The sequence below is a fragment of the Lutra lutra genome, chromosome 3 (assembly GCF_902655055.1).
Source record: "Lutra lutra chromosome 3, mLutLut1.2, whole genome shotgun sequence".
Lineage (NCBI taxonomy): Eukaryota > Metazoa > Chordata > Mammalia > Carnivora > Mustelidae > Lutra > Lutra lutra.
This window is the reverse complement of record NC_062280.1, coordinates 137,646,603-137,661,750: the sequence shown is the minus strand read 5'-3', so window position 1 is coordinate 137,661,750 and position 15,148 is coordinate 137,646,603. Positions and strand designations below refer to the sequence as shown.

At 38.8% G+C, this 15,148-nt stretch overlaps 1 protein-coding gene and 1 long non-coding RNA gene across 5 annotated transcripts in view; one reads left to right on the top strand and one right to left on the bottom strand.

Moving 5' to 3' along the window:
- LOC125096359 (28S ribosomal protein S31, mitochondrial-like) overlaps positions 1 to 15,148 on the top strand; it is a 764,428-nt gene that overhangs the window by 11,022 nt on the left and 738,258 nt on the right. For 3 of the 4 annotated variants that reach the window (XR_007126153.1, XM_047723264.1, XM_047723266.1), the window contains exons 3-5: positions 4,834 to 4,992; positions 5,779 to 5,916; positions 9,777 to 9,856. Coding sequence is in view for 3 of the 4 variants with exons in the window: in XM_047723264.1 (XP_047579220.1) it covers positions 4,834 to 4,992; positions 5,779 to 5,916; positions 9,777 to 9,856 (377 nt within the window). In the remaining variant the exon portion in view is untranslated. The remainder of the gene's footprint in view (positions 1 to 4,833; positions 4,993 to 5,778; positions 5,917 to 9,776; positions 9,857 to 15,148) is intronic. The other variant, XM_047723265.1, reaches the window with a different exon arrangement.
- Positions 5,084 to 15,148, bottom strand: part of LOC125096368 (uncharacterized) — a 54,096-nt gene continuing 44,031 nt past the window's right edge. The window contains exon 2 of the long non-coding RNA XR_007126159.1: positions 5,084 to 5,224. This is a non-coding gene — a long non-coding RNA (uncharacterized LOC125096368). The remainder of the gene's footprint in view (positions 5,225 to 15,148) is intronic.

Here is a 15,148-nt window from a genome sequence, read left to right as displayed (position 1 = left end):
TCTTGAATTTTATCATCCGCAACTAAGAAGCCAAGAGGCACCTTCTACATTGGAAGTCTCCTTAGACTGGCTTACCCAATTCCCTGGGTGTATTTCCTGTTTTCCATGTTACTACAAACAACGGTATTGCTAAACAGAAGTCCCCTTTCCTGCAGCTTCCCATAATGTTGATTTTCCTAAAGTTCTCCCTCATAGCAGCTTTGAGGGCCCTCAGGCTCTAAGTCTCTTTGAGGCCCTAGTCTCTCATGTATACTTGCCTCAGGGTCTTTCCTGTTTCCACCCACTGCCTAATACCCAAAGGTTTCCCATACATTTTAGGTTTTTTGTTACAGTAGCGCCCAACTTCTAGATACCAAAATCTTCCAGTTACGTTTTGTGGCCTAACCATCCCATGGCTTGAGCAGAGCATGGTGGAGGTAGCCGTGTCGGCCCCACTCGGCACTAGTGAGGGCCAGCGCAAGGGGAAGTTTCGCTCACATACTTTCCAGTGGCTGGTGCTAGCTCCTGGTTGAGACTATATTTGGGGCTTTTTGCCAGAACACTGAGCCAAGGCCTCTCCATAACCTGCTAGCTGAGTTCCAGGGACAGACATCTCAAGAGAGCCAAACCAAAGCTGCGGCATCTTACATGACCTAGGCTTACAAGTCACCATGCATCATCTCTATCATTGTGTTCATTGAGGCAGTCACAGTTTGCTCTGGTTTCAAGGGGAGGGAACATGGAGTTTCTCTCTCTATGGGAATATGGCAAGGTTTTGGAAGAGTTTGTAGCACCAGAAATACTATCTCTATTTTCTAAAAATATAATCTGCCACAGCTGTTAACCTGATAACTGTTGATGTCTGTTGTACTAAAGGGAACATTACCATGATGAAATTGACCCTTAGTTAGGGGTCATCACATCTGGATTGGGAGAATATCGGTACCTTATTGTTCACCATATGTACCTAGGACTTCCTTGCGCAGTTGCTCTTGTAACTGCATGTCCGTTGTGGGGACCATGGAAACTCTGTGGCCTTGTTACAAGAGAGAACCAGTTCTCATGGGGCACTAAGCGAAGCAGCTTCTGCACCTGCATGAAGTGGGTCTCCTAACTTTTGGATGGCGTGTGCGGTGTCATCCACATGAGTGCTGCAAGGATTGCCACCAAGAGGGACACATGAGGCTGCCCTGCCAGTCTGCTGTGGTTCTGTCCTTTATCTTTCTGAACAGACTGGACCAAAGACGTTTGTGTTAGTCTTGTGAGTCTGAATGGGTTGTGGAACCTAACAAGACCCCTGGTGAGTACAGCAATAACCAAAATTTCTAGCTTGTACTTTAACTTTCTCTTAACTAAGCAACTATCTGCTCTGATCATCCAATAAGGTTTCAGTTACTTATTAATTAATGAATCCACGAATTGAAATTTAGATTCTAGTTTTTCATTGGTATAAAATAATGCTTTGATGAACTTCATTCAACAGCTTTAGATTGTCATTATATCTCAGGCAGTGTCCAAGGGGATGGAGGAGAAGAGTGAACAAAACAATCTCAAAAAAAAAAGTCTCTGCTCCTTATGGTATAGTTGGGGAGTTGGGGTGGGAGAGAGTATATATACTCACACCACATAGACACACAATATGTCAGGTGATGAAACGTGAAGAAAAATAAGATAGGCTGGAGAGGGGCTATTTTTTAAAAGGGATCATGGGAGAATAATGATTAAGCAAAGGCCTGAAATATTGGGGCTCCTGAGTGGCTCAGTTGGCTGAGCGACTGGCTCTTGATTTCAGCTCAGGTCATGATCTTGGGGTTGTAAGACAGAGCTCTGCATCAGGCTCTGCACTGAGCATGGAGCCTGCTTGAGATTCTCTTCCTCCTCCCTCTGCCTCTCACCCCCTTCGTGTGCTTGCTCTCTCTCTCTCAAAAAAAAAAAAAAAGGCGTGAGGGGTGCCTGGGTGGCTCAGTGGTTTAAAGCCTCTGCCTTCAGCTCAGGTCATGATCTCAGGGTCCTGGGATCGAACTCCACATTGGGCTCTCTGCTCGGCGCTGAGCCTGCTTCCTCCTCTCTCCCTCTCTGCCTGCCTCTCTGACTACTTGTAATCTCTGTCTGTCAAATAAATAAATAAATAAATAAATCTTTAAAAAAAAAAAAAAAAAGGCCTGAATTAAAGTTATGCATAAAGCCATGCAGACGTCTGAAAGATGATTTGCTTTCAGATACTAGGGATAGAACTGCTTAGGCCTTGAATTTGGAATGTGTAGTATCCCTCGAATTCCCTGTATGTATCTGCTTATTTTCTTTAAACAAATATTCCTGGAAGTGGAATTTCTAGGTAAAATGATTTGCATATGTTTGGGACTTTTTTTTTTTCCAGGTGGGAGTGCGAGTTGGGGAGGGGCAGAGGGTAAGAGAGAATGAGCATGCCCTGGGGCTCCTTCTCAAAACCCTGAGATCAGGACTGAGCCAAAATCAAGAGCTGGGCACTGAACTGACTGAGCTAGTCAGGTGCTGCTTAGGCTATTGAAAAAGTATCATCAGATTGCCAGAAATTGTGGTAATTTTTGTGTCCCCTTAATGGGATCCTACTCCTTACAAGAATTTCTTTTCTGAAATTGTATATGTCATACAATTCATTTTAAATAAATTGAGGAAGTACAGAATGGTATAAAGTATGTTTTCAGGCAATAGTCTGAGTTATAGGATAGAACAGGTTGTTATTTTAGCAAGTTCTCTTGTTAAAAATCTGGGTAGAAGGATCTCAGTATGTAAAGATCAACTTATTTCAATGATAGAAGCTCCCTGACAATTTTTATTAACTAGAGCATTTCAAATTATAAAACCAGAAACTATGATTATAAAGAACACTGTTGTGATAAAATGCATGGTTCTAGAAAATGAATACTCATTTATATTCTTTGTACACTCTGATCAAATATGTATATTGAAATTTGAAAACAAACCTCTCAAGTAGTTTAGGAAAGTGATTTGGGATAAAGTTCAGAACTTATTGGGACGCCTGGGTGGCTCAGTTGGTTAAGCAGCTGCCTTCGGCTCAGGTCATGATCCCAGCGTCCTGGGATCGAGTCCCACATCGGGCTCCTTGCTCATCAGGGAGCCTGCTTCTCCCTCTGCCTCTGCCTGCCATTCTGTCTGCCTGTGCTTGCTCTCTCTCCCTCTCTCTCTCTGACAAATAAATAAAATTAAAAAAAAAATTATATAAAAAAAAAAGTTCAGAACTTATTCATAGGTAACAGTTTTGTAAGTAGCTCATTTCTTTTTAACTAATAGTAATATTAACTGTAATATTCCCTTTTTTATTCTGTTTTTCTTCCTTGGCACAGTCAGATTTTAGAGTTTTCATATCTTAGGTAAAGTCCTTAAATCTTTATCCAGCACCTTGGGGATTTGGGAATTTTGATTTACATAGTAGACAACCGATCATTATGTGGAAAGTAAAACATTAACTTGGATCCCACTCACTGAGAGAGCGGTTCTTAGTGAGTTAATATGTAATAATGTAGACAATCTCTTTTTATGTCTGGCACATTTTCCCATTAACTTATCCTCATTTACTGAGGAAGAGCTTTGTTTAAAGCTTTTTCTTATGGAAAGTTTAAAACATAAAATCATGTAATGAACCCCTTTGTACCTGTCACACAGTTTCCGTAAAGCAATATTTTTGCCACTCTTGTGTCGTCTGTATCTTCACCTATTTTCCATCTCCTCCTAGATCATGATAATGATTTATGGTTCTTTTTTCCCAGGCAAAATTTACATACTCTGAAGCATACACATCTTAGCTGTAGGATTTTGGCAAATCCATAGGCCCATGTCTCCCACGTTACCCACGTGCTTATCAAGACACAGAGCATTTCTCATTTCCTTCTTCCCGTCAGTAGCCTTCCGTCCTGAGGCAATCGCTATGCTGATTTTTTTCACTGTAGGTTAATTTTGCCTGTTCTAGTAGTTGTATAAATGGAATATTACAGAACATCCTTTTTTTAACCCAACTTTTCATTGTTTCATTCATGTTAATAGCATAAGCTGAGTACTATTCCATCATACGGATTTATCATGATATGTGAATAGATTTAGCTACTTTAATATTGGCTTGCAATATATATAGTTTCTGAAATAAATTGGCATCTAAAAATCCAGTAAACTATAACCTAGCCACTCTTTTTTTCTCACTTCTCTACTTTAACCATTACATAAATATATAATATATATAAAATACATATTTAATATATTCTGAGTTAGTATTGTGCTTAATTTATACTTTAATATATTACTTTAATGTGTTGTTCTGAGTTAGTATTGTGCTTCAACAAGTATCCATTACCTTCAACTTTTGACATTTTAAAGTTTATATAAAACCAATCCTGGGGCGCCTGGGTGACTCAGTCATTAGGTGTCTGCCTTCAGCTCAGGTCCTGATCCGAGCGTCCTGGGATCGAGCCCTTCATCAGGCTCCTTGCTTGGCGGGAAGCCTGCTTCTCCCTCTCCCACTACTCCTGACTGTGTTCCGTCTCTTGCTCTATCTTTCTGTCAAATAAATCAACAAAATCTTAAAAACAAAAAAGCAATACCTAGGGCACCTGGGTGGCTCTGTGGATTGAGCATGTGACTCTTGATCTTGACTCTCAGGGTCGTGAGTTTGAGCCACAGGCTGGGCATGGTGCCTACTTAAAAAAAAGCCAAATATTTAAAAATAATTGATTTTGTCAGAAATGGATTTTTTGAATGACAAAAAAAGTTTTCTCTGGAAAAGAGTCATTTTACTTTCCACTAAACTAACGGCATAATAGGTAATGCCTTTTTTTTTTCCTTGTTTTTCATTTTCTTTGTTAGAACCAAGTCCGTGAGTTCTGAGTTGGAAGCAGCGGCATCTGCTGTTGCAGATTTTCTCCCTTTTGATAAGCAGACAACCAAGTCAGAGCTGCTCAGGCAACTCCAGCAGCATGAGGAAGTCTCAAAGGCACAGAAAGATGGAGAAAGAACTAAAATTAGGTTAGTGAATAAAATAGTTCTGTTGGTAATGCTGGTTTTTCAAAATAGATTCTTTTCATGTGACTGGTGAGTAATGTGCACAGTATATCAATTTATACATTAAATATTTCTCATAGGTGGAATATTAGTAATTTTTTTTTTTAAACTGACATGTTAAGTAAGATTGCAGTCTTTCAAAGATCAATGGAATGGTTAAAATTTTTCTTTCACGAAATCACACGATTTCTTGTTCCTGAAAAAGAAATGATAAATTCGGTATTGTGATTAAAAACAAGTAAAAGAATAAGACGGTTTCTCTGAGAATATTAATTTTTTCCTGTTAAATAATTTGCTGGTCTTATGTACAGTATGATCATCTTCAGGCCTGTTTCCTTCACTTTTACTCTTATCCTTATGTTTTAGCTGACACCTCCTCACTCTGCCTCTCATCTCATTATTTTATGCCAGATTTGAAGTTGATATACTACTTCAGATGTCTGATACTGTTTCATAAGTGACACTTTTTTTTTAATAGTGTCACATCAAAGTGACACTTTTATGTTTTAAATGAACATTTCTGAAGAATACCTTCAAAAGTTGTATTTCAAAAAGAAATATAAATCTTAGTGGTCTGTGGGATGTGAATTAACATGTGACATATAATCTTTCATTTAAACATAATGCTTTGTGCTGTTATAGTGCATGGAAGTGAAATATGAATTAAATAATAGAATCTCGTGTATAAGAAAGTTTATTACTGTCCTGTAGCTACAGTTTCTAATACACTTGACCTTTTTCTTATTTCAGTGTCAGTAACATAATATCAAATATGAAAGTTGCCAAATCTGCCACAGGTAGAGTTAGTACAAGACCAGTGCATCAAATTCAGTTTGATGAAGGAACTGACAGTTTCATGGGACAGAAGACTGATGATCTTAAGAAAAGGTACTCAGGCTTTGCAGTCTGTTTGGTTTTGTTAGCTTTATTTGTTTCTCTGTAGATTTACTTTATTTTGTGCATGTTATTGCTGATAGGTATTTGAGCATTATGGATGCATTTATATCTCTCTTCTCACCCTGAATGTACCATTTCCTATAGAGGAAACGATGTTCTGGGTTTAGTAGTCTTGTGCTTTTCTATACCATTAATCACATTGGGCCCTGCCTCCTATTTATCCATGATGAGTGGAGGTCTCCTGATTTAAGGTAAGTGGAACTGATTGAATTCTGAACAAATGAGCACTTGTGAGAAGCATCATTTTTCATTCTGATATGTACATAACAATATTTATATAATTTTTCTATCTCTATATAATTATCATTATTCATACCTTAGAGAAATAATCTGCCATCAAAAAAAAAAAAAAAGAGGGGCGCCTGGGTGGCTCAGTGGGTTAAGCCTCTGCCTTCAGCTCAGGTCATGATCCCAGGGTCCTGGGATCGAGCCCCACATCGGGCTCTCTGCTCCGCAGGGAGCCTGCCTCCACCTCTCTCTCTCTGCCTGCCTCTCTGCCTACTTGTGATCTCTGTCTGTCAAATAAATAAATAAAATCTTTAAAAAAAAAAAAAAGAAAGATCCATTATAATACCTTAAGGTGGTAGATTATTTGTGGCAATTTGAATTTGGTGATTTGCAGACTTAAAGATGCTAAGCCATGCCTTATGTAATTATTTTATAATAAAAAGCTGTCTGTATTTACAGAAAGTTTCTGTTTTCTCTCCTTCAAGCCCATGAAGTAATAGTTGGGGAGGGGAAACCAGATATTTAGTATGCTATAACAAAAACTAACTGATCTTGATAGAAGAGGGGGCTTACAGTTGGAGTGTTTTTGACATGTTATGTATTCTTTGGATTTTCTTTTAAGTATAATCCCAGCAAGTTAATCAGAAGTTAAACTACTGATTTGTACAGGAAGATTGTAAAAGATAGTCAACTGTTAACAAAACAAGTTCAAGAAGTTACAATGATTTAGAGAGATTTTCTGAATTACTAATTTAAAGTGATTTTATGCTTATGACATGTTGGATAGAGTATAATGTATACTTGGAGTTTTACTTAAGATTCCTGAAAATATTTAATTTCAGAGGTGCCTGGCTGGCTCAGTCAGTAGAGCGTGCAGCTCTTAATTTCTGGGGGTTGTGAGTTCAAGCCCTGTGTTGGGCATAGAGCTTACTTTAAAAAATATATATATATATACACATATATACATACATATATACACACACACACACACACACACACATATATATTTAACTTCACTCTTATTTGAGTCAGTCATCTTTGAAATGATTCCATGAAACTACATCAAAATGCTATATCATAGTTTGATTCTTTTTTTTTTTTTTTTAAAGATTTTATTTATTTGACAGAGAGAGATCACAAGTGGGCGGAGAGGCAGGCAGAGAGAGAGAGGAAGCAGGCTCCCTGCAGAGCAGAGAGCCCCATGTGGGACTGATCCCAGGACCCTGAGATCATGACCTGAGCTGAAGGCAGTGGCTTAACCACTGAGCCACCCAGGTGCCCCTCATAGTTTGATTCTTAATTATATTAGCCATCATTGAAAATTAGAAGGTGGCGGGGCACCTGGGTCGCTCAGTTGGTTAAGTGTCTGACTTTTGATTTCAGCTCAGGTCATGATCTCAGGGTTGTGAGATGAGCCTGCTTAGGATTCTTTCACTCCTTCTCCCTCTCTCTTCTTCCTCCTTCCAGCCCCCCACCCCCACCGCCGCCAATACACATATGTGTCTGTCAAAAAAAAATTCTTAGAAATTAGAAAGTGGTAAGGGAGAAGCTAAAAAGTAAGACGGTTGTTTATGTGCATATAATGACTGTGTTAAACTGACTGAAGGACTCTAGAGTAAGGGAGAGGAGTGATGGGATACCAGGTTTTTACCCTGCTCTGTCATGGGACAGCCTGAGACAACCCGGGCCTAGGCTAGTCACCACAGATGTACCCTGGGCTAATTCCTTCAGGAAGAGACATCTGAGAGGGGTGAGGCACCGAGCACTGGCTTTGGAGTCACTCTGGCCTGCCTCAGAATCTTGGCATTATGCCACTGACTAATTCTGGGACTAGGGCAACTTTTATAGCCTTGTCATTCTATGTCCCATCTATAAAATACTAAAACTAAAGCCTGACTTAAATGGCTTTCTTGAAAAATAGGAAAGGAGTGTGCCAACTATATATAGTAGATGCACAGCAAATGTCTGTTCCCTTCCCTTTCTCTTTAGTACATTCTAAAATTCCATACTTTACCAAATCATTCCCTTGTTGCTGTGAGTTACCTTAATCCATCAGCCTGTTAACCTGATGCAAAGTGAGGGCGTGCAGGTGGGGAGAGGGACCCAAAAGCACTGAAAATAGTTGGGGAGCATAAATACCTTTGTTTAAGAATACTTGGGGATCTGTTAAAGGAAAACTTAAGTGATTTGAGATTACTTTTTCTAATTTTAATATGGTAGTTGAATTTTTTCAGTTAATATGGTAGTTGAATTTTTTGTGATTTCATAAAAAAATTTGATTCAGAAAAGAATTTTAAAAATTTTTAAGATTTTATTTATTTTATTTATTATTTGAGATAGAGAAGCAGACTCCTCACTGAGCAGGGAGCCCAATGTGGGGGGACTCAATCCCAGGACCCTGAGATCATGACCTGAGCCAAAGGCAGACACTTAACTGACTGAGCCACCCAGGCGCCCCAAGAATTCAAAATTATTTTAAAACTGATTATCCAGTTTTGAACTGGTTTTTAATCTCCCAGTAAATTTATTCAATTATGAATGTGAATTGATGCTTAAAGCAGTTGATTAAAATATACAAGGAAAAGTTACCTATTAACTCTCTGGCATTAATTTTAATAGTTAATTTAAAATGTTATGTAAAGAAAGTTAATCATTATGTTAAAATTACAGAATGATTGCTTTGTAAGTGGGAATGTTTTGATTTATCTGTGCCATCTTTTATAATTATAGTTTGTAATTAAACATGCAGTTTTTTCTGCCCTTAAACTAAGACAACTGTTGACTTTAACCTTTTAATTTAGCATATTTTAATAGCTTTCTAATGTTGAGTTTTCTAAAACCTTAATATGAAATGGATCACATAAAATTATGGAAAATTAATCTTTTCAGTTAGATATTTTGGAAATTAAACTACTTAAACTGCTTTATTGTATCATGATGCAAAAATTCAAGTGCACTTGTTCCAATTTTTAGTTACCCGTTCTTATGATGTGGCAATTTAGTTAAAATGTCTGTTGTGGGTCAGTGGAATTTTTATTTATTCATTTATTTATTTATTTATTTATTTTTAGGGATTTTATTTATTTATTTGACAGAGAGAGGCACATTGAGAGAGGAAACACAGGCAGGGAATGTGGGAGGGGGAGAAGCAGGCTTCCCGCTGAGGAGGGAGCCTGCTGCAGAGCTCATCCCAGGACCCTGGATTCATGACCTAAGCTACCCAGGCACCCCAGTGGAATTATTTTTAATTTCTACATTGAATATTTCATATAAAATAGTTTTCTTAAGGGGGCCTGGGTGGCTCAATCATTGAGCATCTGCTTTGGCTCAGGTCATGATCCCAGGGTCCTGGGATCGAGCCCCACATTGGGCTCCCTGCTTGGCGGGAAGGGAAGCCTGCTTCTCCCTCTCCCACTCCCCCTGCTTCTGTTCCCTCTCTCGCTGTGTCTCTCTCTGTCAAATAAATAAATAAATCTTTAAAAATGATAATAATAGAATAGTTTTCTCAATTTTTTGTTGGCCATTGTAAAAATATTAAGTTAAATTGTTTTTTTCTTTTTCGGTCTTAGGAAAAATATGCTCAAAGGGAAGAGACTTAATATTTTTGACCTTAAGGCAGTTACTGAAGAGGCACCTGAAACAGGTTTGTTAAGAACATGATTTCTCAGGTGTAGAAACATTCCATCTTTCAAAAAAAAAAGTCCTTAATGTTTTGATTGCTCAATGTGAAGTATTTTAATAATCTGTCCTGGCATTGGCCTGGATCCTGCTTATGAATGTAATTGTTGCCATTGCTAGTCTTGGCCAGATTCTTCCCTTGAAATGTTGCATTCTGTGAGACAGTGGGAGGCAAGTACTACCGCCTTCTTGAATCCAGAGCGAGCAGTTGGCTACTGATTTGGGTTAGAACATTAACTATCACCCTCTATTTGCAACTATGCTATTACAAAAGATAAACTATGGTTTTTGCCCTAAGGCAGCTTGCTATCTAGAAGAGGAGATGAGGGCTCAATGACTGGGTGGTTCAGTCATTGAGCCTCTGCCTTAGTCTCAAATAAATAAATATAATATTAAAAAAAAAGGGAGATAGCATTTGTAAAACTTAATGAAGTGACTTAGTGATTGTTTAGGAGCTGGGAAGAAGAGCATTCAGGAAATATATTTAGCAGATTTGTGGTGGTCGTGTTTTTTTTTTTTTTTTTTTTAACACACCATCCTTGTTCCATGTACTTATCCCTTTGGGTAAGAGGTCAAAACTTTCATAATCACCATTTAAGTCTAATTAAAAAAGATGTAAGACTGTCTTCTTGCTTGACATTAAGTATGGTTTACTGATAAATTCAGATAAACGGGAAGCTCAATACAAATGGTCTTCAGCTTACAAGTGGCTTTCATTTCCAAAGATTATGTTAGCTTTGGGCTTGATAATTTTGTAATTGATATTTAAGTTCCGTGGCCTGCCTCCAATGGCTCATTTAATCTATCATAGTTACTTATATAAACATCTGATTTTTCCCACTATTCAGTAAATCGCTAGATATTAGGGGCTGGGTTTCACTGATTTTTGTATGCCCAGCAACACCTAGCCAGTGGCTGACGAATCATAGGAATTAACTACCTTAAATCATAAATGCTTTAAAAAATTTTTTTAAATAAATGCTTTTTTTGAACAAATTGAGCTATGAAATATCAATCCATAGAGGAAAGGAGTTAATTCAATCATTGTTTGTTCTTTTAAACTAAAGGAGAAACTAAGAGAACAACTTGCCTGCTCTTAATGCGAAAACTGCTTTCTCTCCTGTATGATGGACAGGAAATACAAGGGGCATCTGGCTGGCTTAGTTCTCAGAGCATGTAACTGGATCTTGGGGTTGTGGGTTCAAGCCCCACATTGGGTGTTGAGATTACCTTTAAAAAGGTGGGGGGGCGCCTGGGTGGCTCAATGGGTTAAGCCTCTGCCTTCGGCTCAAGTCATGATCTCAGGGTCCAGGGATTGAGCCCCATGTCAGGCTCTCTGCTCAGCGGGGAGCCTGCTTCCCTCTCTCTCTGCCAACTTCTCCGCCTACTTGTGATCTCTGTCAAATAAATAAATAAAATCTTAAAATAAAAGGGGGGGGAATACGAAATGCGCGCGCGCGCACACACACACACACACACACACACTTAGATGATTCTAACAAGCTACTTGAAAAAAGCACAATAAAATGTGCAGTCATGGAGAGTAGATCACCTCTCCCCTGTTGATGTGGCAGCTGTTACACTTGCATCAAAAAGGGCATTTATTAGGAAAAAAATATACAATGGAAAAAAGTCTCTTCAATAAATGGTGCTGGGAAAATTGGACAGCTATATATAGAAGAATGAAACTCGACCATTCTCTTACACTGTACACAAAGATAAACTCGAAATGGATAAAAGACCTCAATGTGAGACAGGAATCCATTAGAATCCTAGAGGAGAACATAGGCAGTAACCTCTTCGATATCAGCCACAGCAACTTCTTTGAAGATATGTCTCCAAAAGCAAAGGAAACAAAAGCCACAATGAACTTTTGGGACTTCATCAAGATCAAAAGCTTCTGCACAGCAAAGGAAACAGTCGAGAAAACAAAGAGGCAACCCACCGAATGGGAGAAGATATTTGCAAATGACAATACAGACAAAGGACTGATATCCAGGATCTGTAAAGAACTCCTCAAACTCAACACACACAAAACAGATACTCATGTCGAAAAATGGGCAGAAGACATGAACAGACACTTCTCCAATGAAGACATACAAATGGCTATCAGACACATGAAAAGATGTTCATCATCACTAGCCATCAGGGAGATTCAAATTAAAACCACATTGAGATACCACCTTATACCAGTTAGAATGGCCAAAATTAGCATGACAGGAAAAAACGTGTGTTGGGAGAGGATGTGGAGAAAGGGGAACCCTCTTGTACTGTTGGTGGGAATGCAAGTTGGTGCAGCCTCTTTGGAAAACAGTGTGGAGATTCCTTAAGAAATTAAAAATAGAGCTTCCCTATGACCCTGCAATTGCACTACTGGGTATTTCCCCCAAAGAGACAGATGTAGTGAAAAGAAGGGCCATCTGTACCTGAATGTTTATAGCAGCAGTGGCCACGGTCGCCAAACTGTGGAAAGAACCAAGATGCCCTTCAATGGACGAATGGATAAGGAAGATGTGGTCCATATAGACTGTGGAGTATTATGCCTCCATCAGAAAGGATGAATACCCAACTTTTGTATCAACGTGGACGGGACTGGAAGAGATTATGCTGAGTGAAATAAGTCAAGCAGAGAAAGTCAGTTATCATATGGTTTCACTTATTTGTGGAGCATAACAAATAGCATGGAGGACAAGGGGAGATGGAGAGGAGAAGGGAGTTGAGGGAAATTGGAAGGGGAGATGAACCATGAGAGACTATGGACTCTGAAAAATAATCTGAGGGTTTTGAAGGGGCGGGGGGATGGGAGGTTGGGGGAGCCAGGTGGTGGGTATTATGGAGGGCACGTATTGCATGGAGCACTGGGTGTGGTGCATAAACAATTCTGTTATGCTGAAAAGAAAAAAAAAAAGGGGCATTTATTGTCAGGGCAGCTGAGGTTGTCCACCTAATGAACAGCCAGGAGAGGCACTTCGATTCTTGAAGAAGCCAGCTTGCTTTTTAAAATCAGAAATCCTATTTCTTAAAACTGAAATTAGCTGGCGAGGAAGCACTGAAGTTTTATGTGTTCTATAAAAAATATAAGATGAACAAACCATAAGTGACTCTTAATCTCACAAAACAAACTGAGGGTTGATGGGGGGAGGGTTTATGGACACTGGGGAAGGTATGTGCCATGGTGAGTGCTGTGAAGTGTGTAAACTTGGTGATTCACAGACCTGTACCCCTGGGGATAAAAATATATGTTTATAAAAAATAAAATAAAAAAAAAAACTTAAAAAAAAAATATATAAAATGATTGTACTCTCATAAGGTAAATTTATTAACATTTACCCTAGGGGGCGCCTGGGTTGTTCAGTTGGTTAAGCATCCCACTCTTGGTTTCAGCTCAGGTCATGATTTCAAGGTTGTGGGTTGGAGCCTGATGTGTCCCAAGTTGCAGGGAGTTTGCTTGTCTCTCTCCCTCTGTTCCTCCCCCTGTTCTCTCTTTCTCTAGATTAAGTAAGAATAAGTAAGTAAAAAATTTTTTTTAATTCAATGAAGGTATTGTTTTAATAAGTTATACTTGATCGAGTCTAAAGAATGTCTTTTGTTCCCAGTTAAGTGTAATACCAACTGCGTACAAACTTAAATTCAGTCTTTATTCACTGCTGTCTCCCTACCACTTAAAATAATGCCTGATGTATAGTTGGCATTCAGTAATTATTTATTGACAGAATGAATGAATTCTTTTGTCCCATGATTCCCACATTTTGCTTCCCTCCAGGTTCGTTCCACTGCTACAAAGGATGTAGTCATAGACCTTTCTACTTACCCTGCAGTAATTTAGAACTGAGAGGCAATAAGGCTTAATGGAAGGAATTTTGGTATTTGATAGATGTGGATTATTCAAATTCAGAATCTGTCATACTAACTTTTCTGAGTTTCCCGTTCTCCATCTATAAAATAGGGCTAATGCCTACCTCTCAAGGATTAAATGAAGTAATGTAATTCAAGTGTCAGGCACAGTGCCAAAACCACAGTTGACATTCAGGACATAGTTGCAGCCATTAGCAATGACAATGATGATGGTGGTGATGATCATGATCACAGAAAAGACATGGGCTGATCATTGCCTACTGAATAAATCTATAAAATGTGACTGATAATAATTTTGCTGTTATGATTATTCTTTTTTTTTTAAAGATTTTATTTATTTATTTGACAGAGAGAGATCACAAGTAGGCAGAGAGGCAGGCAGAGTGAGAGGGTGGAAGCAGGCTCGCCGCCGAGCAGAGAGCCCGATGCGGGGCTCGATCCCAAGACCCTGGGATCATGACCTGAGCTGAAGGCAGAGACTTTAATCCACTGAGCCACCCAGGCGCCCCTGTTATGATTATTCTGTAAATGTGGCTAATTAAGCCTAGGTGTGGTCGTACATGAACTGTCACATACAAGTCCGTGTGTAGACGTAGTTTTGTTTTGGGTAAATATCTAGGAGTGAAATTGTATGCTAAGTGTATTTTTAACTTATTAAGAAACTGCCAAACTATTTTTCAAAGAGGTTGTACCATTTTACATTCCCACCAGCAGTGACTGGTGGAAATATGATTCATTCTTGAAAGATGTCTTCAATTTCCAAAGCAAATAAATAATTGAAACGTGATATGATGGGGCGCCTGGGTGGCTCAGTGGGTTAAGCTGCTGCCTTCGGCTCAGGTCATGATCTCAGGGTCCTGGGATCGAGTTCCGCATTGGGCTCTCTGCTCAGCAGGGAGCCTGCTTCCCTCTCTCTTCTCTGCCTGCCTCTCTACTTGTGAACTCTCTCTGTCAAATAAATAAATAAAATCTTTAAAAAAAAAAAAGAAATGTGATATGATGGGGGTCATAAGCTAACCTTATATGAACTTACTCATAGAGTTGGTTGTGAGGATGAGATGAACTAATGCATAAAAAACATTAGCAGAGTAAGTGCTCCTTATCCGTTAGTAGTATCGTCATTATTATGTTAATTTAATTTCTTTGGTCATTAATAGTATATTGTGACTTATCTTGACAGACTAAAAATAAAGATAAACAGGCTAGACTTTAAATATTAAAGTCACATGTTATGTAAAAAGTACATTCGTGGGACACCTTTGTGGCTCAGTCATTTAAACATCCAACTCTTTTTTTTTTTTTTTTTTTTTTTTTTCCTTTGACAGAGAGAGATCACAAGTAGGCAGAGAGGCAGGCAGAGAGAGGAGGAAGCAGGCTCACTGCTGAGCAGAGAGCCCGATGC